Source organism: Talpa europaea (genome assembly GCF_964194135.1).
Source record: "Talpa europaea genome assembly, chromosome: 5".
Classification (NCBI taxonomy): Eukaryota; Metazoa; Chordata; class Mammalia; order Eulipotyphla; family Talpidae; genus Talpa; species Talpa europaea.
Genome location: NC_140071.1, coordinates 49,795,489 through 49,823,391, shown reverse-complemented (window position 1 = coordinate 49,823,391; position 27,903 = coordinate 49,795,489). Strand labels below are relative to the sequence as shown.

Genomic DNA, 27,903 nt, shown 5'->3' with positions numbered 1-27,903 from the left:
ACAATTTGCTAATCCCATTAAAGCATTTGCCAAATATAAAAGAAAGGCAGCTCAGGTTCCCAACTCCACATGAATCCAAATGATTGAAATCTATGTCTATTATAAATTGTTTTCTGTGGGATATGAGGTAGGGAATGAGAAGAACTTGAAACCTCCCTACTGAAAAACAGATGGCATGCAATAGAATAAACAAATGGCTGGCGACATGGATGTAAAATAAATCACCCACAGCACAATGTTTCAGAGACATAAAACAAGCACTAGTATAGAGATCTCCAGATCTGGACACAGATTTGTTTCTATGCTTAATATATATGCTTAGTTGGTCATTTAGGAGGATAATTTTTCACCAATGGAAAGTCTTGAAGGGATTCAGTGTCCTGAATTAGAGACAAATAAGTCTGACACTGCCTGAAAGTTGATTTATGATTAAGCCAAAAGATGTTGATTCTTAGTAGTGAATAATTCTTTATATTACTTAGTCACTGTTGTAACCTTCTTATTTCTTGTCAGCATATAGGAGGGGGTAAAGTAATTATATAAAGTATCATTTCAAATAAAAAAGAAAAAATACAATGGGATCATTCATTGGGATTTAAAAGAAATAAAGGATCAGGTAGAATTTAGAATGTTTCTCCTTTAATATATCATCTTGCAACTTTAGTAGGATGGAGACCCCCATTACCTAATGCTTTTTCTAGATACATGTCGTGTTGTTGGTTGATTCATTAGCTTTCCATTTGCAGTGCATTGTATGTTTGTCAGCGTGGCTTTGCATCCTGGCTTTGGCATTATTCAAAAACTCTGGGTTATACCATAATCAGTTTTGCTTGAAAGCAGCCTTTCTCTTACTTTTTATGTCTCTCCCATCTTTTCTATTGACTTGCGTTTTGAAGTAGAAAGCTTTTAAACAATTGGCAGCACATTTGCAGGAGATAGAAAATGTACTAAGGAAATAAACAGTGATTATATGCAAAACCAGTCTCTCCATATGTAAGGAATTAGCTAGAGGCCAGGGAAACGCTGAGAAAATGTACTTATGCTTAAAGTATTGTGTGTTCAGTGTAGGCCAAGGACACTCAGGACACTGACAGAGAGGAAAATCAACTTTGGTCTAAATCTCCCAGAAACATCCTGCTGTGTGCGTAAGTAGGGATTAGATCAGAAATGCAATGTGTGCTGTTAAGCATTGGAGTTTTGCAACTAGTTGGAAAAACCTATTTATTTTTGTTTACTTAAACATGATAAGCAGTTTCTAGAGGAAAGAAAAGAAAGTGAGAGATGAGCAGGTGATAGGAAAATGGACAGAAAATTGGATATATTTTAGTCAGAGCGTTGTCAGGACCAGATAGAATTGTTTGAATCTCTCTAGAGCTCCACAGCTCTTACAATTGAAAGTAGCACAAAATAAGTGACTGATAGTGGTCTTTGTCAGACTCCATGCCCCCCACACATTCGTGTGGAGCTGAGCTGGGTGAAGCAGGCCCTAGGCGTGCCTGTGGAGTGGACAGTCCACGTGCTGGGATTAAGGACCATGCACTGTAAGCGTCCCCTACTTATGTATTTGGCTGGACAGTCTTTGGGTGAGTGGTCATCAGGGGCTATTACTGCATATCTGGCGGTTCACAGTATTCTGGCAAACAAGATTTGCCTCTAGTGTTCTTGCTGGTGTTTTATTAAATGTGTACTTAACAGGGTCTGCTGTTTTCAGGCAACACCTTACAGAATGGTTTGCCCTTTTTGTCTGTACACATGACCTGCTCAAATGGGTAGAAATGGGAATTTCTGAAATAGTAAGCCTGATAGAAAAAAAATTGTGTAAATAAAATTCTCAAATGTGTTTAGCTGTTGCCTAGCTTGGAATTTTCATTGCTTTGTTTCATTCAACCTCACCAGACATTTTACTGTGCTCTGTGCTCTGGTTGGAATGGATTTTTGAATTTTTCTTCCACCATGTCACCACCAACAATTATATGATACTTACCAAGTGCCAGCCATTATGCTAAGGTTTCACATGGAGAAACTAATTTGATACAACACCCCTCTGCCATGGCTCTGTTATTATCTCCACTTGAGAGGGGAAACTGAGGTACAGAGAGGTTAAATGATTGTCCAAGTTCATACACCTCAGTAAATGATAGAATCAGATAGGGAACCGGGAGCCCTTGCTCTAAAACTATTATACTGTAAATTGTGAATTTCTAGAAAGCTGGTTTGAATTGTACCTTTTGAAGAATTTGGAGTAGATATATAATAAATCTTGTTGTAATGCCAATGGAATGGTCACAATTAAGGGCAGTTTTTGTATTTTCTTCCCCTCCTCTTAATTTTTTTAAGGATTTATTTATTCATGCATGTAAGAACTGGGGCACAGGCCAGATGTGCAGGAGGGTGAGAATATTCACCGGAGACAGAGTGGGGAACAGAACAGGCAGACTGACTGAAATACACAGCTGAGGGGAGCAGCGGGCGAGGCAGGAGAGGTCTGCCATGCCAAGTGGGAATCTCGCTAGCCGGCCAGGGATCGAACTCGTGCTGCAGAGGCTGCAGACAGCTTCACAGCACTGTGCTCAACCACCTGTGCCACCAGGGGACCCCCTCCTTCTCTTTTTAGTACTACCATTTGGAAAAGATATCTAGGTCTTTTGGATTGTGAGGGCCAGTGCTTACCTGGGTCCTGATATCATAAATGCCTGTTAGCTTCACTTTCCCTGTAAGATGCATGTTCTTATGGATAGTTTCTCTAATGTTGCCTAGAAGTAGCCCCATGTAATTTGTAAATACATTTTTTAAAAGATTATTTATGCATACAAGAACTGGGGTACAGGCCAGAGGTGTGGGGGGTGAGTGGATTCACCAGAGACAGAGTGGGGAACACAACAGGCAGACTAACTGAAATACACAGCTGAGGGGAGCAGTGGGTAAGTCAAGTAGAAGTCTGCACCATATGGGTTGCTCCCTGGCCGGGGATCGAACTCGTGCTGCAGTGGCTGCGGACAGCTTCATAGGTTGTGTCTTAACCCCTTGCGCCACCAGGGAAGCCCCAATTTGTAAATACATTTTAAGGTAGCTCTTTAAAAATTTTACTTTTTGAATGTTTTGAAAGTTGGAAGTTGTTTCATGAAGAAAATTCTTGGATTCACCTGTTAATACTATTTGATTTAGTTTGTAGTGGAGGTACAGGTGATGGTTTAAAAACTTAATCTTCACTCCTCCAAGGAACACTAGCCAAGATTACAGAGAATTTGAATTTCTTTAAACAATCTTGTCCCTATGGAATAATTGCTATGTAACTGGCCTTATGAAATCCTCACCTGTTTCTTTAAACAACCTTATCCCTATGGAATAATTGCTATGTGACTGGCCTTATGAAATCCTCGCCTGTATTACTCTTCTTAAAGGCAAAAAAAACGCACTTTACTTTGTGACTTTTTTAAAAAAAAAACTAGCTTTAGCATTCTAGAACTATTCAGAGTATTTAGTATTTTATAATATATGCTTTTTTTTTATTAGTCAACAGAGAAAATGCTTTCTGGTATGAAATTTAATCTGATTTGTGTCTAGTCTCCCTTTTTAGTTATATTTTTATCTGTACCTCACTCTTTGCAGGTTACCTGGGAAGTTCCTCTGCAGTATAGTGAAAGTATCTTGGTTTTGTTAGGCATTTGAAAAATTTAAATCAAGAACCAAATTTTGTGCATAGTCATGAGATAAGAGAAAAAGAGTAACTTTATTTAAAGTTTTGATTCTAAGCGTATTTCCCTTTACTATGTAATAGAGTTTAGTGACTATCAAAATGTGTTTAAAATTCAAAGCATTGTATTCAAATTCTTTAATTTTTTAAAGATTTATTTATTGCATGGAAGGACTGGTGTATAGGCCAAAGGTGTTGGTGATGAGAGGATTCACCGAAGACAGAGTGGGGAGCAGAACAGCTGGATTGACTGAAATACACTGCTAAGGGGAGCAGCAGGTGAGACAGGAGAGGTCTACTGCACCATGTGGGTTAGCTCCCTGGCTGGGGATTGAACTCAGGCTTTAGTGGTGATAGTGCTGAGATTAAACCTCCAGGCCACCAAGGAGGCTCCTGTATGCAGATTATTTCATTTTGGCAATTTTTTTTTTAAAGATAGACAGCTGTATTAAACGTTCAATGACATGTTTTTATATATGGAAAGAAAATAGAAAATTTTCAAGTAATAATGATGCAGTGGTTAATGTTTAAGACTCTTTAAGAAGTGAGCATATGATAATTTCTAATGTTTAAAAAGTATGCCATAATTCTGAAAAGGACTCCTTATTTGTGTAACCTGTGTGAAAGAAGCTTGGCCAAGGACCTTAGGGCAATTTCCCATGAAACAGACTGGAGTAAGGTACTATAGGTTTCAATGACAAAGGTGTCTGTTAAAAGGGGAATGTACTAGTTTGCTAGGGCTGCCATAGTAAATTACCACAGATGGAGTAGTTTAAACAACAGAAGTTTGTTTCTTCGCAGTTCTCAGGGATGGAAGTCTGAGATCAAGGTGTTGGCAGGGTGGCTTCTTCTGAGACCTTCCCCCTAGGCTTGTCATCCGGGTCATCTTCTCCTGTGTCCTCACATTGTCTTGCCTCTGTGCATGTCTGTGTCCATGTACTTAAGGACACACTAGTCACGTTGGATTAGGACCCACCTGCTAACTTCACTCAACTTAATTACCGCTTTAATGGCTGTATCTCCAAATACATTTTGGGTTTTTTTTTTTCCTCAGCCTTTGGCTAAGAGAGTGAATACTTCACTATATGAATTTTGGGGGGAACACCATTTAGCCCTTAGCAAAGGATAAAATAATTACCTTTCTGCTTGCAGTGTTTTTAGGTGTTATGAAAATTTTAGTTTTAAAAATAGTGTAACAGAGTTATAACTAACTTCCAAGCTTTTATTTTTTTTTAACTAGGTTAAGGGAGTAAGTTGAATGCTGTAAAAAAAATCAGAACAGTAAAATTGTGATATTTTTGTATGTTTATAGATAGGGCATCTGTTACTAAGACAATGTCAATAATTAGGGTGAAAAATTACTGAGTCTGTAGATTCATTAGGCTGGATTTCCAAGTGTAGGTCTTCATAGGGGACTTGTGGGAGTTTGAGGTCTCTGATAGGGAGGGATATTAGATACTTTCATTTTTGGATTACTTAAGTGAAACCAAAGGTAAAGGGGAGAGAATATTCATTATAATAGCCAATTATTGTCCAGCTATTTCTACAAAGTTTAGAGAAGTCAAAATCAGGAAGTCATTGAGCAACTATCTTTCTTCTAAAATTTTGACTATCACTTTGGGTAACATTTTAAAGCATCATTGTGCTTGCTGTCAGTAATCTCCATCAGGAAGAGTATAAAGAATTAGGCTCCAAGGTTTAATTTCAGTCTTTCTCACCAGCAAGTGTGGATGATTGACTTTAGCCTTTTGCAGATTTTTACAGAAAGGGAAACATGACATTTGCTCATGGAGTCTGTTGAACCATGGTGCTGACTGCCAACTTCCTGATTGCATGGTTCTCTGGGGGCAGGTTGGCTGCGTGAGCCAACTGGGCCAGGGCCATCCGCCTTAGTTCGTGTTGGACCCAGTACACAGCAGGAGAGCAAAACCAAGCAGGTGGGTGGATTCGGAGGCAGCCAGCCAGCCATGTGGATGAGCCTTGCTCATCCCTACCCTGGGTTCCAATTTGATTAGGACAAGCTGCTGACATGGGAATCCACTCAGTATGAATGATTCTGCAGGGTAGGCTGCCTTTGGGCCATCCTTAGCTTGAAATATGAAAACTATATGCATGTATGGGGTCTCTGGGCCATGTTTGAACGATCTTGCACAGTGTGGCTTTATTCTCTCAGTGATTAGGGTTAGGTTTGGAATGGACACTTGTTAATCATTTATGTACTAAATGTCTTGCTATTGGTCTTAATAACTCAAGGGGCAATGATCTAAAGGAAGTGTCCCTTCCACATATCAGAATCTGGCGACATTCTCCTCTCATCTCTATGTCCATGCAACCATGGAGATACCATTTTTAGGATTTGCTTAAAATGTAGAGTGTTAGCTGAGGATTGTTATTTTACTTTGCCTGGGAAGAGTGTGGCCATCTGGTTCAGCAGGAGACAGACTGCTCCTTAAAGGGCCCACAGAGTGCCTTAGTCACTGCAGACCTTCAGGTCTTTGTCACCTAGAGTCAACTTTGTCATCGTAGCTTGAAAGCAGCCATAGGCAATATGTGAAGAATGATACTAGTGGTGTTCTGGTAAACCTTTATAAAACAAGCCAACTAACTTGTAGCTTATCTTTTTTCACCACTGATAATGAGGTGGTTATGCTCCTTGTTGAGAGATTGCAACCCAATGAAATCACCTTGGTACATTGGTAGCGTAATTATTTTATAGCACTTCATGTCATTCAAAAATGCATTTTAATTCATGATCTCGTGTTCTTTACAAGTCTTGTGAGATGATGGTTACTCTTGCTGTTATTCAGTTAAAGTTTTTCACTTTTTATTTGGTCTCAGTGAAAATGGGAATTTGGAAAGATATAGTTGAATATGTTAAATGTGTTTAAAGCCAGTGACTTAAAATGGCAACACCCCTACTTCCCCACCCCCCCCATTCCATTTCCCAAAATCCTATGATGGTATTTGGGAGGGTTAGTCTCTAACCATGATGGGAGCTGCAATGACAGTGGATTCCTCCATTAGAGATGCTGATTGGTCAGGCTTGGCTCTGCCCTGCAAGTGTGTGTGTGACATTGTCCTTGGGTGACTCCAGGCCAGTCAATCTAATCCCTGTTCCTGCACCCCACCCTGGCTTGCTGTTAGAAGAGAGAGTTCACATGCGGACTCTGGCCCCTATTGCTGCTGTTTCCTAAGCCTTGATTCCCCCATCTGTGCAAAAGGTAAGGGAGTGTTAATAGAATGGAAAACAATTTTAAAAGCCTAACAGATTTTGTTATCTAAGGAAAGTCAGCTTCTTGCCTTCCTTCTGGAAATCTTCATTCTAATTGTGATTCAAAAGTGGCCTGCTGATAAATATGCATCTATTAAATGTTATCAGGAAGCCAACAGTTTAAAATCTGATTAAAAAACAATGTTATTTGGGGCATTTCTTTCCTCAGAATGGAACTAAGAGGCTGTGTGCATTAGTATTTCACCAGCACCAAGAAACAAAGCATCTTGTTTCACTTTGTTCTCTCTATGTTGGAAGTTAGATCCATCAATCCTGTTTTCTGAACAAAATGTAAGAAGTATTCTGATGATGAGACTCAACATCTCAATTTGGGATATAGAGCTTCCTTATTTACATACCTTCCACCCTCTTTGGTTGTATAATATTAATAATTGCTCGCTCTATATAAATATACCCCAGGAAAATGTCTATGTTCTGGATGCTCTGAGTAGGTTTTCCTACTAGGAAGAAAATGTTGAGATCAGCCAACAGAAGTATTCTGGCTTATTTCTTCACTTTAAATTAAAAAAAATTATAGTCTGATTTATGACCTTAATCTCTTTATGTGTTTGGTTATACTGAATCAATTTGTTCTTGTTAGTCCTGGATAAACTGATAAAAATTAAGGTTCACAATCACCAGGACATATCTCTTTATTAGCACTTATCATGATTTGAATTAATTACAAGTGTAATAATTTATGTAACATCTGTCTGCTCCACTGTGGAATGAGTCTTGAGGTGGCGGGGACTGTGCCTGTCCCCTTTGTTAATTGCTCTATCTCAAGCACCAAGCGCTGTGTTTGGCATGTAATGAACATCTGATAAATATTTATTATGTGAATGAAAGAGTCAAGGTCCACTCTCTCCAGCAGAAATGAAAGCAGCTGCGAACTTGACTCCTCACTGAGACATTGAAAGAGGTTGAGAAAAGATAGCAGAGCTCTGGGGTGTGATGGTGATTTGCACAGGCAGGACCTCAGTCTCACTAACCTGATGGAGTGAGTTTCAAAACTTTTTGAAGTATTTGATCTTCAAATGTCATGATAACTATAAGATTGTTTGCCTTTAATAATTCACTGGATTCTAGGTGGCAGATTTTAACAATGACTTTTCTTCTCCTTATTAATGTTGAAATACATTTTTGTACTACTGTGCATTCTGATTATCAGTTTGGCATAGGACAGTTTTGTTCAACTCCAGAGATCATCTTCTTATGTTATTTTTTCCATTTAGGATACTGTATTTATAGCCCTATATGGCTATGCATAGCAAATGAAAATGTAAAAATTAACATGTGCTCTCCCCAAAATACTTTAAACCAACCAGAAATGGATCCTTCATTCAACTGGAAATGAATCCTGTCATTTTCAGAAGATAGCACATAAATAATTCAGCATTAAATTATTACATCAGTAACAATTAGTCAATCTTTCTGTTCACTGGGTTTTTTTTTTTTTTAAACTTTTGAATGCTAGTGAATTAAACATGGGTGGCTAGCTCAACATGAATGAAACACTTTCTTAAACCCCTTTTCTTCTGTTAAATCCTATTTAACAGTCCAATGTATCTCCCCAGGCAAAACAATTAGTATTTGTTGAGTTAAATATGCTCCTAGAATGTGAACCAGTTTTCCTGGCATCGCCCTCTACTTGTCAGTCTTAAAATATTGTCTAAAATGTCACATATTTATTATAGAAATCTTAAAATTGAATATGGTGGCAGCTTAAGAAATGTATCACTTTGCTTTGCCCTAGAGTGACTGAAAGGCGCCTATGTGTTCTTAGCTGGCTGAGGCAGGGAAATCTTGTCCTGTTGTTCTACTTAGACTTCAGATCCGATAATAAATAAACCTAAGCCTGAGTTCTGATCTATGGAGATGTTAGTTTGCCGTGATAATTGCTGTTGCATTTCCTTGTAAGGGGCTAGGATATCCATTCTCTTTCTGGATAAGATATTAATTCAATTTAATCTGAAATATTAACGCTTGGTTTGAAGATTTACCTAAGAAAAAAAAAATGTAGTCTCGTAAAGGTTCCAGTTATTCAGGGTAATGCCCTGAGCAATTTCACAGTAAAGCTGTGCAAAATCTAATTATTTTGTGATTTTTTTTCCATAGCTCTCTTAGTGCAAATTTCATTACACTAGAACTTTTTCCTCCCAAAACATACCATGCTGGATGTTGGGATTAAATATAGGACACTTAAATCATCCACCAGAAATACAGGAGCCTTGGCCTCTCTGGTGAATTGAGGCCATTTTGTAAGGAATGGTGCTGTAAGGCTTTGGAAGAAACATTTACAAGCACAACACTGGCAGAGTTTTAATTTTATTTAATGACCTGCTTCCTACCAGTGATCTTGGCACCCTTTGCAGTGATTTGCAATCAATTAATCTTACAGAATGTAGTAACATTGCAATAAGGGCAATGTAATCTAAAAGTCTCATAAATCTACCAGCAACAACAACAACAACAAAAAAAAAAAACCCGGAATTGCATACTCAAGGACCTCTTCATTCAAAGCCTCAAATGAGGAGGTGATTCTAACATTCTATTTTCTAACATGTCCTCAGGAGCCTCAGTCCCCTTACAGATTCTGAGTCCTGAAGTTCCTATTTCTCAAAGACTGGCCCTTGCTGGACACTGGTCCCACATATGAGGGAATTCTTGATTCTTCTGTATTACTGAAAGAAGGCTATAGTTTTGTTCCCCCATCCCCTCCCCTGTATCCAGGATAATCATGCTTAACTGCTAGGCCATATTTTTGGAGGTCTTTGTAGGAATGATTCAGGAAGGAAGCATGTTTCCATCCTGGGAATACAGTGACATTTGTTGAGGCAGATGGCAGGAGACAGGGTGGTGTGATATTAGAAGTCAAGGAGACTTCACATACTTGGCTTTGCCAAAAGTTTCTGGAATCTGCATGTTTAGGATCTTAAGTGTATATTCTTGTCACTTCAGATGCACCCTTGCAGTTAACTGTTTAGCGATGATGGATTTTTCCTTCTTATTTTAGCTTAGTAAATATGGAACTACTAAATATTCTAAATTATATAAGCATAAACACTTGAAATATAATGTGTTGTCTTATTTCCATATGGTTCTGTTTTGGGATCTTTTCTAACAAGAATATGGAAGCTTAATGTCTATTCCATCTGATTAAAACGAACCCCTTTTAAGAAATTAAAGGTTTTCAAGACAGTGCTACTTCTAATGAGTAAGTTAAACTTCTGACTCTTGATGAATTTATTCTTACTAAAAAAAATTGTACTATTTTTGATTACTTGTTAATTTATACAGATTGGGATGCCAGATTATACACAAGGAGAGCTCATCCTATATTTTTAGATGCTTGATGCTTCTGGTCATATGAGCTCTAAAATATACTCACAAAGTTTTACATATGCAAACTATTTTTCATTGGCATATATATTGGAGGGAGAAACATAATGAACGTTTTGGCCCAAATGTGATGGTCTGGTGGTCAGCATGTGGCAATAAGACCAGATTTCACGTTTATGCTCCAGTGTGGGAAAGGACAGTTGCACATGGCTGTCTCCCTGGAGACTGAGGACCGGATTCATGTGCCTTTTGAAAGGATACGCCAACAATCCTGCACGAGGGAGGGGCATTTAGCCTTCCTCAGGGTACTGAATCACCTACATAAATTTTGGGAAAAAAATTATTTTATGCTGAACAAGCAATTTGAGGTATGTAAAGCATTATGAACAATTGGATGCTAAATTTGTCCTAGAAATTCCCCGTTTTGAGCTGACTCTCTGTGCCAGTTATGTTCAAGGATATGGGGGAAAAGCCTGAATCTGAACTATGGGTGCTTTAGAGAAAAGTATTGGGGAAAATCAAAGAAGTCCTCATTGCCCCTAGTTAAGATATGGAAAGATTTTTTTCCAAGTAGTTTAGCAAATTAAAAATTTCCTCTTTGTGTTTGTTAGATGAAAGATGTGTATATATCATAAATACTTGTGAGATCCCTCTCCACCAAATATGCATAAACACAATTTTTTTTAATAAATCAAGGGGGGGCTTAAATGTTTTTTTCTCAAACAAGCTTATGCTACTTCTGCACATTTCCATAAATATATAGTACTTATTGGTGATTATTTTCAGAGATAATTATTCTCAGTTTTTTATTTTTTTATTTTTTAAAAGATTTATTTATACAAGAACTGGGGTACAGTCAGAGGCACAGGAGGGTGAGAGGATTCACCAGAGACAGAGCAGGGAGCAGAACAGGCAGACAGACTGAAGACACTGCTGAGGGGAGCAGCAGGCGAGGTTGGAGAGGTCTGCCGTGCCATGTGGGTTTCTCCCTGGCCGGCTGGGAATCAAATCCACACTACAGAGGCTGCAGACAACTTCATAGCACTGTGCTCAACCCACTGCGCCACTGGGGAGGCCCTAGTCTCAGTTTTTTTTTTTAAGAGAGGCTATTGGCTAACTTTGGGGATGTATAGTTCAGTAAAATTCCTGAAAGTGTATTTTTTTGAAGGGCTTGGTTAAGTGGCTGGTTCAGCACTGCCCCAGAAACACTACGAGGGGTGAAACCTGTTGGGCAATATCACTTTTAAACATAATGGCCAAAACTAAACACATGAGAAAAGTAGCTGATGTGGTATTTCCTTATAATTAAAATGTAAGAAGATAAAGAATCCTTTTTATCTCATCTTCTACACTGTTCCTACAAATATAGACTAAAAATACATTTTAGTAGATTTATCAGTATTTCACTTTATACTGAGAGATATGAAAGAACAACTAAGTACACAGATGAACAATGAATGCAATAAAGAATACACTTAATATTGAACAGTGGTGTTGGCTGTAGGTCTAGTGGTTAAGATAGAAGTTATGAGAATTATACCTGGGTTCAGATTCCAGCATTGTCATTTACAGAAATTTTACATTACTGTGACATTTTAGCAAGTGTTTAACCTTGTTTCCTCATCAATAAACATGGACTTCTGTTAGTATCTGCTTTCTAGGTGGTATAAAGATTACAAAAGACAAACATGTGAAATTCTTAACATGTTGGAACACCCAGTGGCCACAGTTATTGTCACTGTCACTGTTACACTGTGTTAAGGGGCGAGTCAGTAGGAAGTGCCACTGTGCTGCCCCCAGGTGGTTGCTCTGGTGACCTGACTTATTAAGTCTCTTGGTTTTATTTATTTATTTATTTATTTATTTATTTATTATTTTATTTTTATATTCCCCATACAATTGCAACCCCCTTAACTCCTCCTTTCCCCACCCCCTTAACTCCTCCTTTCCCCACCCCCCATAGTGTGTCTCTGATTCATAGTTTTTTGTTGATTTTGATTTTTTCTTTCTTATAGTTTTTCTTTTTCCTGGTCCCTTATTTAGGTTTTCTAGATTCCTGCAATAAGTGAGACCATCCAGTATTGTACTTTTTCTTTCTGACTTATTTCACTGAGCATGATCCCTTCCAGCTCCATCCATGTTGCTGCAGATTGCATGTGTTTATCTTTTTTGAATGCTGAGTAATATTCCCTGGTGTATATGTACCACATCTTCTTGATCCAGTCATCCATTTTTGGGTATTTGGGTTGTTTCCAAAGCTTAGCTATTGTAAATAGTGCTCAATAAACATAGGGGTGCAGGTGCTCTTTGGAATTAATGTTCCTGTGTCCTTCAGTTAAACACCTAGGAGTGGAATTGCTGGATCATATGGAAGCTCTATCTTTAGTAGGTTGAGGAATCTCCACACAGCTTTCCATAGTGGTTGGTAGGTCTCTTGGTTTTTATCTCAGCAGGCATTTCTCAAAAAATGCTTCACTATTCCTCTATAATTAGGTGTTACACCATAGAAAGTTCCCATAATCAGATAATTGGGAAGTGGTGGTTTGGGGACTATACAACGTTTCCAGAACTTTTACCGTGCCCATGTGTACTGTGAATCTTCAAAAGTGGCACTTCCCAAACCGATTTAACCTCAGGATCCTCTTTTCCAGTCTAGCATTTTGCAGGACTACTTACTTCTCCTTGAAATACACTGGGGAAAAAAAAACACAGTGTAAATGGATGTTGAAAAACTCATTGCAGGTGACACACCCTTCAAATACAATTTTTACCCCCATGGGGTCCGTTAAAGCCCAACTGAATATTTCAACATGAGCTACCACATAGGATGTCCTTTAAAACCAAATCCAATATAATGAATTTAAGATAGAGCTTTGTTTAGATCCTAGGCCACATTTGACCTGTGGATACAGGTTTGTCACCAGTTAGTTTAAGACTTTTCCAGGTCAGCTTTCTGGGGCTTATTCAAACACACCAGGTATTAATAGACCTGATGAAAGAATCCCAAGAGTTACGTGTTGGGGCTGGAGGCCTGGTCCCTCAGCCTATCCTACTCTGTCCTCTCTCAACCTGTGGTCCAGGCCTGAAGTGCGCATTCTGTAATGTGAGAGGCCATGGGTGTCTCTTGTACATCTGTCTCCATATATCTGTTTCCCCTCTCAGGAATATCCTCCCTCCACTCATATTCCCAGCTCTCACTCAACTTTCAAGACTTAGCTCCTGGGTCATTTTTTTCTCTAGACACCTATCCAGACCCTTCCAACCGGCCAAAAGCCTCTGTGTGTGGCCCCACAGTGTCCATTAGACCCTTTTATTACTTATCACAATATTTTCCGACTTGTTTTCCCTCTAGACTCTGAGATGCTTGATATGGTTTTCACTTATTGAGATATAGTTTATATATAGTGAAATGCTCATATATTAACTCTGTTATTTAATCAGTTTTGTGGGAAGAACATCAGGGCACAGGTCACATTTCTGTTCCTCCAGAATGTTCCCTTATCTCTTGTTCCAACAAACCCCCAATTCCTGAAGCAACTACTCATTCACTTTTCATCTCCACCGGTTAATTATGAGGATTCTAGAAAGAAATGGAATGAGACATGATGTCTAAACATTTTTGCGTTCAGTTTTTTCACCCAGATGCATCCTTGCTGTTGCATGAATACACAATTGGTTTCTTTTTATTAACCCTTCCCTGATGACTGTACCGCAGCTACCTGTTACTCTGTTATGGGCACATGGCTTATTTCTAGTTGTTGACTATTAAAGTTTCTGTGAGCATTCTACACAAGGCTTTCTTGTGAATTATGTTTTCATTCCTCTTGGATAAATACATGGGAGTAGAATCACTCCTACTGTAGGTGCCCAATTAACTTTTAACAAACTGTAAAACAGTTTTCTTTTTAAAGATTGATTTATTTATCCATACAAGAACTGGGGTACAGACCAGAGGTGTGGGGTGTGTGTGTGAGAGGATTCTCTACAGACAGAGTAGGGAACAGAACAGGTGGATCCACTGAAATACACTGCTAAGGGGAGCAGTGGGCAAGGCAGGAGAGGTCTGCTGTGCCATGTGGGTCAGCATGGAACTCATGCTGCAGTGGCTGCAGGTAGCTTCATTGTGCTGAGACTTAACCCCTTGCACCACCAGGGAGGCTCAGTGTAAAACAGTTTTCAAAGAGATTATATGACTATAAACTTCTAGGGTGCTTGGATGAGGTTCTTTTTCAGCTCGATTTCACTGGTGTCCAGCCCAGTGTCAGGCTCACACTAGGTACTCAGGGTTTATTGAGGAACAGATGGATAAGAAGCTCAAAGCAGTGTTCACTCCAACACTCTGTCCATCACAGGAGTAAAAACTTACTGGCTAAAGGTGGATTCAGTCTAGGCAGGCAAGAAATGGAGGGTTCTCTTCTTACCGTCCTGCTGCACCTGCCTCTCACTTCAGAGTGGCAGTATGTGCAGGTGAAGCCAAGTTAAATATGTAGCTGTCACGGGACCCAAGAAGGATCCTGATACCAGTAGCTGCTTAGCGTATTTCCTCTTTTTTCTTTTTTAAGATTTATTTATTTATTTATTTATTTATTTATGCAAGCACTGGGTACAGTCAGAAGCGCGGGAGGGTGAGAGAATTCACCAGAGCCAGAGGGGAGAGCAGAGCAGGCAGACTGACAAAGTACACTGCTGAGGGGAGCAGCGGGCAGCAGGAGAGGTCTGCTGCGCCATGTGGGACCCTCGCCCAGCAGCCGGGGATTGCCGGGGATCGAACCTGTGCTGCAGAGGCTGCGGGCAGGTTCGCAGCTCAGCGCTCAACTGCTTTGCCACCGGGGAGGCCCTGCTTAGCTTATTTTCTGAAGTTAAAATTCCTAACACTCCAGTTCAAGACCCTCCACACCCTACTTTTTTATACACTTGCACCACCCTTAATTCATCTGCACAAATTCATTTCAGCCAAACTTGGAAACTCTTGTGGCATCTAACATTTTCTCCCCTTTGCAACAGTGGTATCTTACCACAAAAACTGTTGACATGGTGTTAACCAGACTCAGTGCAGACATTGCCTTTGCTCTAAAACTGGTTCTGGCCAGCACATCTGGATTTCTCTCCAGAGGGACTCTGGTGTGGTGTCCACCCATGGACAGTATTCATTAGCCATTGAGCAGGATATCCTGCCTTTATTGTAGTGATGTGTGCCCGCATCTTCCTGCTCTGTGAGCTAATGGGCTCTCAGGCCTGTGTACTTAGTGCCCTTCAAGAGTCTGGAGGCCTGGAGGCTCAGAGGGTTGGTCACTAAAGGAGTCTTTATGGTTATCCTTCATAGTCCTTGCTGGTGATGGCTGATTCCACCAAAGGGAACTTAAATTCCATGGTAATGATTTGGCTCCTTCTTCAGCAGAAGAAAAATCTGTTTAAGGAGAGGAACACATAGTATAAATTTGTGAATTCATGTCACCTGGTAGATAATTAAAGGGAAATGAACATGCTCTAGGCTTCAGTGTTAGTCACAGGTCACATGCCTGGAAATACACATATGAACAGGTCCATAGAGATATGCCAACAGAGTAGCTCCACGCGACTGTAGTATGCAGCACACAACTTAAAATCATCTCCGTAGGGAGAGATGAGCAAGAAGTAGAGCAGTTGACCCTATGACATATATGTTCTCTTTTGACAGCCTTTTTTTAAAAAAAATAAAGTCCTAATTTTGCTTCTGCAAACTTTCTTTTGTAATTGTACAGTTTCTAAAAATATTCATTTGAAATTTAATTTCCAGAAATGCATTATAGTAATCTTTGATAACAAACATAAATGTGAAAAGAATGCTAAGGAGGTGAAAATATATGTACCAAGCAAGGCTTACATTCTATAAGTTATGTAGCAGTTAAGAAATTATAATCATTTTTGAGTGACAACTCAGGGCAACAGCTGGAAAAGATATTTCAGGATTTGGTTTCTTGGTAATTTTTTTTTTTTTCAAAATCTTATGTTGCTGTGAAAACTGTAGTACCAATTTCTCAGAATAGGTGCATAATTCTTGACATCTCATAATTGTTGATCAAGGGAAAAATACACTCATTTGTAGACATTTAAAATAAAGAATTGGATGCCAATTTTTTTTAAGTCTGGTAATAACATAATTATTAAGAAGTAGGTTGAACTAATTAGGTTGGGTGTGTTTGATCTAATTGCTTGTTGCCTTTTTCTGGTTTCAAGAAAAACTCAGGATCCTGTATGTTCAAGAATTTGAACAGCTGCTTTTCCCTCTACCCAACCAGTAAGAAATAAATGCAGCATTAAAATTCCTAGGTTGATTTCCTGCATTATTCACCTGGCAGAAAAATGAATTCAATACTTCTCTCAGCAAAATGAGAGGCATAAGTCTTTCAATGTGGGTAGGGTCGTGCAGCAAGCAGTTTCCAGAAAGCCAGCTTTATTGCCATGGTATTTAGAAAGACCTGGTCTCTACAGCCTTGAGAGGAATTTAGTGCCATGAAAGTACAAACTATCCTTGTAGCTGGGACCTACATTTCTTTCATTCAGCACAATCTTAAAAGTTGTCTTTGCTTAACAGGGACTCTTAAGATTTGAATATCTTAATTTATTTTGATATAAAATGTGAACTTGACATATCAGTCTACCTGAATGTATTATGGACAATTTGAAATATAGCTAAATGAAATTGAGGTACGTAACAACTACTCAAGTGCTATCACTTAACTTCAAAAAATTAGGAACTTATGACTAGTCGTGCTTTATCTAGCCTCCTACCCATCCATGTTATTTTGAAGCTAATTCTAAAAATCATCAGTATATCTGTAAAAGACAAGGCTCACTTTGAAACTGTTATCATACCCCAGAAAAAATTAGCAGAAATTCCATAGTGGTCAACAGATAGTCAGTGTTTAAATTTCTAATTGTTACATAAATATCATATTTATGTATCTCTGTGTATATCCTTTTTCCAGTTTACATATATGTTTTGGACTCAGGAACCAAATAAAGACCACATATTGCAACTCGTTGCTTTGTATTTTAATAATTTTTTAAATATATAAGTTTCAATTATGAAAAATTTCAAACTTACAGAAAAGCATGGAAAATATCTATCAGTATGTATTTAACAAATGTTAACATTTTGCCAATTTTGCTTCAGTATCTTTTTTTAAAAATTACAGAGTTGAAGTCCTTTCCTTTTATCTTTTATTTTTGAATCAGTTCAGTATCCTAGAATTGATGTATATCATTTCCACAGTATGTGCTATCAATACCCATATATATCACACCTATCATTTTTTGTTTTCCATACTTAACAAAAATAGCATGCCCTTTTCTCCTGCCTCCCTCTCTTGCACTTCACATACTCTCCCTGTATGTCTTTGTTTTTGTACTCAGCATGCATATTCATACATGTAGCACAAATAGTTCATTTTCAACAGCTGTAGATTCCATTATATGAATAAACACCAGCAAATTCATTTCCCTACTATGAACAATTAAAAGGCTTCCATTTTTTTCCTATTAGAAATGATTTTCAGTAAACATCCTTCCATACACTCAGTGGAAGTGAATGTAGTTGATGTAGATTTTAACACCTGGAAGTGGCAGGGATGCCTTTAGTTTTGCAGGTATGACCGGTTCTCTCCAAAATTGTTCAACTCAGCAGCAATATACGAGGGCATCCATTTCTCCAGGTCCTCCCCAAACCTAGTATTGTTAGGCTTCTAAATTTTTACCAATATCATAGGTGTGCAATGACCATTTGTCCTCTCAATTTATACTTTCCTAGTTACCTGTGTGATCTCATTCCTTTTTGTATATAGTAGCTTTTTATGCTCTCTTTTTATGCTCCCTCTCATTTCCTGTTCAAGGTTTTTTTCTAATAGCAAATTTTTGAATTCCAAGAATCAACTCTTAATTATACAGACATATTCTTTTTGATTGGGCTCCGTATAATTTGTAATTTAAGAAGTTGTTTTCGAGAAGTCATTTATAATTATCTGGATACTTTAAGATTTTAAGGGGCGTTTGTGCGAGCTAAACTCTTTCAAGAGGGAGAAAAATCAATTACTTGTGTAGAAGCTACTTAAAATAATGTTATTGACTGTTGTATCCTACTGAGACTTTAACCATCTGCCTTATTTTTTTCGTTTGATGACTTTTTCCTCCCTCCCTTTGTATTTTATGCCAAGGCTCCTATACTTCTCTCAGTAACTGATCAATATAATTTTACACACTCAACACATCCAGTGTCTGTCAGTTTCACTTTCCTTCCTGGAATTTCCCTTTCAAGATCTGCTGGCTTCCTGTTCCAGTGTCCCCTCGTGGCTCTGCAGACCTGCTGTCCCCTGTAGTCGTCCGCTGGCCATCTCTTCCCATCCTGTGCTGGGGGTTGTGTCCTCAATGCCATTCTGTCCCCCTTGTGGCATATTCCTTCTTGGTGGAGCATATCCTCAGCTTCCCTAAGATGTAAATGAATGCAGACATTTGTCAGATTAGCTGAAATGTCTTTTTTCATTTCATTTGGGTTTGCTGCTGTTATGTTTAGTTTTTATCATTTATCGGGCATAAAATCCTATAATAAAAATTTATTTCCTTCAGAATTTTGACAGATTTGATTCTTCCAACTTTCCAGGGTTGCTCCTGCAAGGTCTGGTGCTGTTCTAATTCCTGTTCCCTTGTGACCTGTTCTCTGTTTTTGGAAGTTTTTAGAATTATCTTTTATCTCATCTCAGATGAATTGTATTCTATGCCTTAGTGTTGTCTTTTATTAAAATCATTTTTACTAGTTATGTATTAGACTCAATCTGGAGACATTTCCTTTGATTCTGAGAAGTTTTCTTTTTATTTAAAAAGAAATAATTTTTATTTCAGTTTTAATTTACTGAAATTATCTTTTGATTGGAAGTTGAACTTGGAATCTCGTTTTCCTGTTTTTCTCTTTTATTTCCATTTCCTCATACTTTTTGGTTTACTTTCTGGGAGAGTTTCCTGTCCTTAACCTATTATTCCACTGATTAAAAAAACAAAAAACAAAAAACAAAACTCAGCTAGCATTGCAATTTCCAGGCGATGTCTCTTGTTCTCTTATAGTTCTTGTTTTTGGAATCATGCTTTGTGACTGAAATGCCTTTTAAATATCTCTTTGGAGTTGTTCATTAAGCTTTTTAGAAGTTTTCTTCAGCTTTCTGTATTCTGCATTGTGATCTGTTTCAAGTAGGGTTTGTCTCATGATTTTTTAGCATCTCATTTTTCATAATATGCCTACCATGGTGGGTAAGAGGAGTGAATTAAATGTTTGATTCAAGGTCAAACAATGTTAGTGTCTTAAAGAAATCCTATATTGCAGTTCTATCTTGATTACTTTTGCAATTTGATTCCACAGAGAAGCCAAGGATTAGACAAAATGAACTTCAGAGGTACTTTGTAAATATCAGAATTCCAAACTGATGATTCCATGACTCTAGTTAAACAGATTTTTTAAATTAAGTAATCTTGGATTCATTCACTCATTTGGCAATATATATTGATACCTACTTTATTATGGCTTGAAAATTTTCTTTGATATTATTAGACTAGACATATTGCTTTTCATTTCCTACTTTTTAAATGTTACATTTTTAGTTTTAAGCAAGCTCAAAAAGAAAAAATAAAAAACAGGAATCCAAGTTCCAAGAGAAGCTTATCAATTCATTGTTATGGACAAATGCACCCAGTTTATAAAATGAGATCTTTTCTGAATTATGTTTCACTTAGGAGATGTTAGATTTTCCAAGCAGGAGCCAACATTATACCTGAATCACTTTTTTATTGGTAGCTATAAACTCAAAAGAACCTCGCCTAGTTTATGACATAGGTTCATACAATTTGTATATCTTTTTAAGTAGATGCAAACCCATACACAGCACTTGCCAATGACCTGTCATATAGTTGCTTTAAAATTGATCTAAATGCACTCAGCATCCAGAAGAGGTCTTTAATTTATTGCCATGGTGTTTTCTGTATATCAGATATTTAGAAGCCACACTGGTGGAATAACAGAGAATCCTTTAAGATTTTATAGTACAAATATATAGAAGGTTATATTTTATTTTATTTTATTTTATTAAGAAATTTTTTTTTTATAATGATAGGTTTTTTTTTTTTTAAGATTTATTTATTTATTTATACAAGCACTGGGTACAGTCAGAAGCACGGGAAGGTGAGAGAATTCACCAGAGCCAGAGAGTAGAACAGGCAGACTGACAAAGTACACTGCTGAGGGGAGCAGCGGGCGGCAGGAGAGGTCTGCGCGCCATGTGGGACCCTCGCCTGGCACACCGGGGATCGAACGGATGCTGCAGACGCTGCCGGCAGCTTCGCATCCCAGCGCTCAACCGCTGCACCACCAGGGAGGCCCTAGAAGGTTATAAACTTAAGAAAAAGTTATGATCCATTTCAAACATACACAAAAGCCGAATAATTTAATAAATCCCGTCTACCCACACCCAGCTTTAATTATTACCAACACTCAGTCAATCCTGATTCATCAATGACCTTTTCCTTTTCTGCTCACATCAGATTATCTTAAAGTAAATCTAGGACATCCTAAATGTCATCTAAAAATATTTAGGCATTCTTTTCCAAAAGGTAAGAACTCTTAAAAAAATCACCATAATATCACTACATCTAAAAAAATTAACAACAGTTTCTTAAAATCATACTGTCAGTACTTAAATTTTTCTGATTGTCTCATTTCCCCCACCCCCTTGGCTTGTTTGAATTGGGAGCCAGATAATTTCATGTATTGCATTCGATTTATCTATAAGTCTCCCTTAATTTAGTGTCCCTGACTTTAAAAATAAAAGACGATGTATTTGTTGAAAAAACTGAGTTAACTTGGACAGTTTTTTTTTTTTTTTCCTGGAAAAAATTTTGTATTTGTTTTACTTTCTAGGATATTTTCTTGTTCTTAGCCTATTATTCAACTGATTTATTTAAAGCAGTTTTAATTTTAATTTGATTTTTAAAAAATTAAGCTAACATCAAAAATATCATTTTGTCTGAAAAATGACCTACATTCTGGATTTTGTTGCTTGCATCCTGATGATGTCATTTAACATAGTCTTCTGCCCCTTTATTTCCTGTAAACTGTTAATTGGGAATAGATGTTTGATTAGATGCAGGATTTATATTTTGACATGAAAAGAGTCATCCTAGAAGGTGCTGTATATTTCCTATATTATACATGTTGTTTATTTTCTATTGCTTCTATCACAAGGCTTACCAAGTTTGTTTTTCTTTTTGTGATATTAAGATGGATCTGCAGGTTCTGATGTTGTCAATGTGATCCATAGTGATAAAAGTTTCCCATCAGCTTCTCAAAGATTTCAGCAGCTACTGATAATTATTGTCTTGGTCCATGATAGACATGATGGACAGAACTAAGTGTATCCTAGTTTGGAAAACCTCACCTATTTCCACTTTTTCACTCCTGATTTTTCACTCTGGCATGCTGCTTGGGAGAAAGAACGGTGTGAGAGCAAATCAAACAGCAGAGAGAGTAGCATAATGTGTCTTTTTAAATTTTTTTTTTTACTTTATTTTTATGTAGAAGAATAAGAGTATAGGCCAGAGGTGTGGGAAGTGAGAGGATTCACCAGAGACAGAATGGAAAGCAGAACAGGTGGATTTACTGAAATACACTGCTGAAGGGATCAGTGGGTGAGACAGGAGAACTCTGCTGAGCCATATGTGGATTAGCTCCCTGACCGGGGATCAAGCTCAGGCCATCATGGTGACAACACTGAGACCTAACCCCTAGGCCACCGGGGAGGCCCCATAATGTGTCTTGTATTAATAAATAGAATTGCGTCTTTGTTGACCTGTTTGCCTCAGTTTCGCTGTTTCTTGTCAATATTAGTTACATATCCAGCCAAGATAACTCCCAATGTGTTAATCACTGAGAAGACATTAAGTCCAACTCAGTTTCTACTTTTTGAAAAATGGGTACTAGTTTTATTTCTCACATTCCAAATTTTCACTTGCACACACACACCTGAGTCTACTCAGTTATTTTACTTCAAGTGCAGTATTTTACATGAAGAATAGAAAGGGAATCAACACTAATCGAGATTGGCTTTAGGTATCAACTCCAGGCTAGTTTTCATGCCAGAGGCTTATATCCTATTTGTAGCTCATGATGGAAAATTGAGTTGAGAAAAATTAGGGACAGAGACCAAATTTCCTTTACTCTGAAGATAACTCATGCTCTGTACAATAAGTGTTTTCTATTAGGAGGAAAATGCTGTGCATTAATGCTCATGAGAAAAAATAGTGATTGCCAGTAATGCCATGAGGAAACGATTTTTTGAATGTTTCAGAGTATAAGCGTGAATCTATCATTAAATGGGGACTACGGCTTATTTTGCAGACTTCGAGGACACTTTTGTTTAAGGTAGAATTATTCTAGGAAAGTGTGAGTCTTGATTTTAGGAAAATGCACAAAGAACATAGTAATAAGAAGTATACATGTCTGAACTCTTCATTAAAGTAAGCAAGAACAGAGCCGAGGTCCAGAAGACACGAAACTGGAGACCTCTGTTGAGGAGAATGGACTGGGAGAATACAGAGAGGGTGGACCCTAAGGTAGCCATGACCTCACAGTAGATGCAACTTGCTTTTTTGTAGCGTAGGGCTTACGATTGAGCTAACTTCAGACCTTGGCAATTAATGTTTAGGACGAAAGTTACACTGGTGCTTTTAAATGTAAATAAGCCTTTTGTTTGTTAAAATAAACAAGTTAAAATGTTTTTTATTGAGAAAATCCAAGAAACAGAAAAGACTCCATAACTATATTAAAATGATAGAAAAGCCTTTTTGATTTATCAACAACCTATTCCTTATAATAAGTTACTCTAAAATTTGCTGCCTTAGAAGGGAGATCAGGTGTGAATTTTGATTATGGGCATTGTCTTCCAGTCATTTAAGCAGCTTTCCAACTATAATTGAACAATATAGGTTTAAACTGTGGGGATCCACAGTTCAAGTTTAAAAATCCACAGATTTTCTTGTAAACTTATAGTATCAAAAGAGTACATTTCTATAAGTTTTTTTATCTTATGACTTAACATTCTCTTTTCTCTAACTTACTTTATTATAACAGTAGACGGTATTGCTTCCTGCTGGTGTCAGCTGTCCCGGAATTGATCTCTATAGTCATGTTACCCCAACTCCACTTTCTTTAATCTGATAGTTTAAAATCCCAGCAGCACGTAGCAAAGTGTAAAAATTGATAAATACAGATGTCAAACAATAGGTTGCAACAGAGGACCCACACTTGGGAGGATCAGGGGACTGTCTGGATGTAAATCACACTGCGCATGTTCCTGGTATCCTGACTGCTTTCTGCCCTATGAGTAAAAGGAAATCCTTTAGTCCAAATGTGGACACTTAACAATTTTTTTTTAAACTTATTTAGAATATGGACTTAAACCCTTCTGTGAGTCTAAGGAAATTTCAGTGAAGGATGGAGATTTATGGTATGAATAAAAGGTGTTATGCAGCAAAAACAAAACAAAACAAAATCACACACCAGAAACAACAAGTAAACAACAAACACCTGCACCACGATTCTGTTTCTCTACTTGGTTTAGTTAGGTTTTGGGTGTTTTAATGTGTTTCAGTTTATTCATCCTTATTTTAAGGCTAGTGCTCACTCTGATTACTTTCCAGAAATATAAGGATTAAATTATGTCAAGAGGAAAAGTTGTGTTGAGATATTTGGTTTAAAGGCTGTTTGTAGTTTGAAGTTTTATTTCATTACAATGGCATTTGGTTTTTAGTTGAACGAATTATTATTTTACCAATATTTCTTATTAAAAATGGTTTTCTATTTCTTTCATGATTAGAAATGTTACAGGCATTTTTGATCACAACCGAAATTGGATGATTAATTTTACTCCCAAAGAATTCTGCTTTCTGAATCATGAGGTTTTACTTCAACAAATGTTTTTTCAGTTTAGGGTACTATATGATGACCATACTCTCTAGGGTAAAAAGTGTGGAAAAAGGTGACTGACCTTGAGAAATACACAATTGCTGTGCTGGAGTCCTTTCAGGATTGAAATGGAGTAATAAAATCAGAAATCATGGAGCAGTTTCTAATTTCAAAGACAGACAGTCTGACCTTGCCTAGATAGTTCAGGTAGAAACCCAGAAGGAACATGGAAAAGGAAATTGAGTTCCAGTCCAGGTGACACACAGCCACAACAGCCTCCAGTGTTACATCTGGAATTACAGTGTGGGCCAGTCACCTTAGCCCAGCGAGCTCTCACCTAGAGATGTTTTTCTCCTGGTATCTGTTCTTATTTGAAAAAGTACTGACTGAGCTCTGCAGCCGCTTACACACACACACACACACACACACACACACACATACACACACATGCTTGTGTGCGCTCTCTCTCTGTCTCTCTTTTTCTCTTTCTCTCTCTCTTTCTCTTTCTCTCTTTCTTGGTTCTTTATGTTCCTGAATTGGAGCCACAATTTATATTAAGATAAAAGAATTCTTTCTGATATATGTTTGGTTCTTTGACTTTTTTTTTAACAAATCTTCTCTTGAAACAATTAAGGGTAACTTCCTGCATACCTAGGCTCACCAGTATTTTGGATACTTTGCTACATGGTTCAGACTCCAGAGAAGGGCACTTAACATGGATTAAGGCATTCTGGAGTGCCTGGCATTGCCACCTTTGGCAGCAATCACCTCTCGGCCCACTTATTCCATAGATCATCATTCATTTTCCATGTGGTATTTCTCCTGCCCTGGCTGGAACTTCTGTTGACTGGGAGGCAACAGTGTAGTGGCTTAGGTGCCCTGTTCTCCAACCTGCCAGCCTGTGTGTGTGTGTGTGTGTGTGTAGTGTAATATTAAATATCAGCAGTTAAATTGAGAATATTTATTTTTTAGAGATGAAATCGTTTTATTCAATGGTTGGGAAATGAGTTGAAAGCATGACAGTGTGTTGTGACAGGACGGGTGGCTGTTATCTCCCTATTGGTAAAATAGGATGGAGGCCAGTCAGGTTGAGTTGTCGTCTTTCCCTGATACTGAAATCATTGTTAGAGGGTTTTTGTGTTTGATACTGAGGGTAGATGTTAACAGTATTTGTGACAATATTTCGTAATTACTCTCAGTTTTGAGGAACTTGGAATGTCTTTTTTTTTTTTTTTTTTTTTTTTTGCCAGTGACTTCAAAATGTGGTACTTAGGGAGAAGAACCATTTAACATTCTTACAATTCTTACAATTCAGAAAAGGTGGCCAAGAAATTTCCAGTGAGAAATGGGAATCATGAGAATCTTGGTCAGAGAAGCAGAGTGTCTCTCAGGGGCAACAGCCCTCCGGGTAAATTTAGATTACTTCATTGGGGCATGATGTTGGCCAAGAATTTGACTAGCCTGAGCCTAAGTTTCCCAATCTGTAAATTGTGGATCATGACATTTTGAGGCTTAAAGAGATAGTAAGATCCTAGAACAGTTTCTGTGTTAAGGGAGATACTCTGTACATGGTGGTAGCTAGAAACATCATCAGTAGTTGTGTCTTCAGTGGTTCATGACCTCCTGGTATTAGAGGAACAGGATCTGGAGTTGGGGGTCAGTACAGTCAAGGTACCCCATTGTTAATGTCTATATTTCTGTGTCCCATTGCACCTAGAGTTGGGGACGGCCTAAACCTTTGAGCAGAGCTGTGGATGCGGTCCCCTCATGCTCTCCCTCTCCCCTCAGGAGTCCACCTCAGTTTCAGAGGCTTCAGTCAGTTTCTCCAGGTGACCAGTGTTTTCTTCCTTTGGCTCTGGCTGTCCCTCTCCCGTGGCCTCCATCTCCTGTAGGAATAATTAATGAAAGAAAGTGTGGAAAAGGGTATCCTTCCATGAAAAATGGAGCCTTGTATGGATACTTTGCCCTTCATTTCTACCCAGCCATGTTCCCTGCCTTCTGTCATAGCTAAGTGTCCTGGGCAGAAGTCCTGAGCATTTTGTCATTACGATGCCACCAGTTGAGAGTGTTTAATAATAGAGGGCTTGAATCAAGGTTGACAAGGGCAGGCGGGCCTCATGCCAGCCCATCTTTCCCTCCTGGTTCCATGCACACTCTGCTTTGACCTCCACTGAAGCTTATAGTCTGTAGCGTTGCCATATAGCTGAGCCTCAGAGGGTGGTGCGTAGAACAAGTGCAGAAAACGTGGTTTGCACAAGAGCCTTTTTCCCTTCAAATCAAAATCCCCTTGGTCTCCCTTTTAAACCACATATTAGAGGGTTTTATCAGAAAAAAGGATCTAGAGTAGGTCCTGATGTTGCTAGGTAACCAGAAGAAACAAACGCAATTGCTACTGGGACAATTGGATTTTCCCTTGCTACCTGGCTACTCTCGCTGTGTGATTGGTAGTGTCACCAGATTTGCATGATGCCAAGGCTGGAGGGTCTTCTTGATCTTCCAGCTCCTTTCTCCCCACCCTTTGCCCTCATTGTAAAGTCCCAGATACAGTATTGGACCCTTAAGATCAGTTCTGGCTTTGAGATATTCTGAGATAAGGTGCTACACAGAAGCAAATACAGTTTATTGCACACAGCTGTATTTCCAAGGTCTTGAACCCATTTTTAAACTAAATGGGCACAGTGTCTCAGCATTAGCAGTGTTTTAACAGCCCACAAATGGTGGCAAGTCTGCATTTGTTTGGCTCTTTTCTAGGAGTATTTCACAAAGGTAATTTTTAGCTGCAGGAGACAAATTTGTACTACACACGACAGGACATAGCTTAATGCTGCTGATTAAATCATGAGACACTGCTCTGTTCCTTTCTCCCTGGGTGCCACCACGCCTGGAGACAGGATTCCCGGAGTCATAGTGTTGCTGCTGTGGGTCTGACATTCCTGTAACCTGCGCTGTCTGTCTGTTGCAGATCGGGACACCTCTCAAACTGAATGCCCTCCCACCCTCGACTCAGATCCACACCGTCCTCCGCTGCAAACATTTATAGCAGAAGCAAAGCTCAATCTGCAGACAGTGAGCAGACAAGATGGGGAGACTGGAGATGGAGCCGAAGAAAATATTGTTTACCTCTAATTGTGTCGTCGTTATTTTTCCAAACAAAACTGGCACTTTGGGGAGAAACTTTTTTCCTTTCCTAATGTGTGTGAGTGTGTGTTAGTGTGTGCTAGTGACCATCTGTGTCCAAATTGCTTTAAGAGTAATATTTAATATTTCCTGCAAGGTCATTTTTGGGGCATGACTAAATTATGGAAAGCAGCTCTATTTGTATAATATTAACTTATCACACCTAATTTCAGATTTCTGGAAGGGAAATTAAGCAGAAGTATTTAAAAAGTTTTATGACTCTAAAGTAAAATGCATTATACTGCATTTTCTACTGGATCTCCCTGGTTTTGGAAATCCCTTTTAAAATGTAAATGAAGCAATTTGGATGGAAAGAGTGAAGTTCATCATGGGTGAACTTGTCCCAGTCACGGCAACTGATTATGGAGCGTGGCCCCGGTGCCCCAAAGGACCGGCAGATGTGGGAAATGTCTTCCCTCTTGCTAGTTTTTGTTTCATTTC

The 27,903-nt window shown here is 38.4% G+C and overlaps 1 protein-coding gene across 4 annotated transcripts in view; it reads left to right on the top strand.

Annotated features, from left to right (window-relative positions):
* Positions 1–27,411, top strand: part of ARHGEF28 (Rho guanine nucleotide exchange factor 28) — a gene marked incomplete at both ends in the record, with an annotated part of 239,958 nt that extends 212,547 nt beyond the window's left edge. For all 4 annotated transcript variants that reach the window (XM_084234065.1, XM_084234064.1, XM_084234063.1 and 1 more), the window contains one exon: positions 27,248–27,411. In XM_084234065.1, coding sequence (XP_084090191.1) covers positions 27,248–27,411 — 164 coding nt within the window. The remainder of the gene's footprint in view (positions 1–27,247) is intronic.
* Between the last annotated feature and the right edge of the window lie 492 nt (positions 27,412–27,903).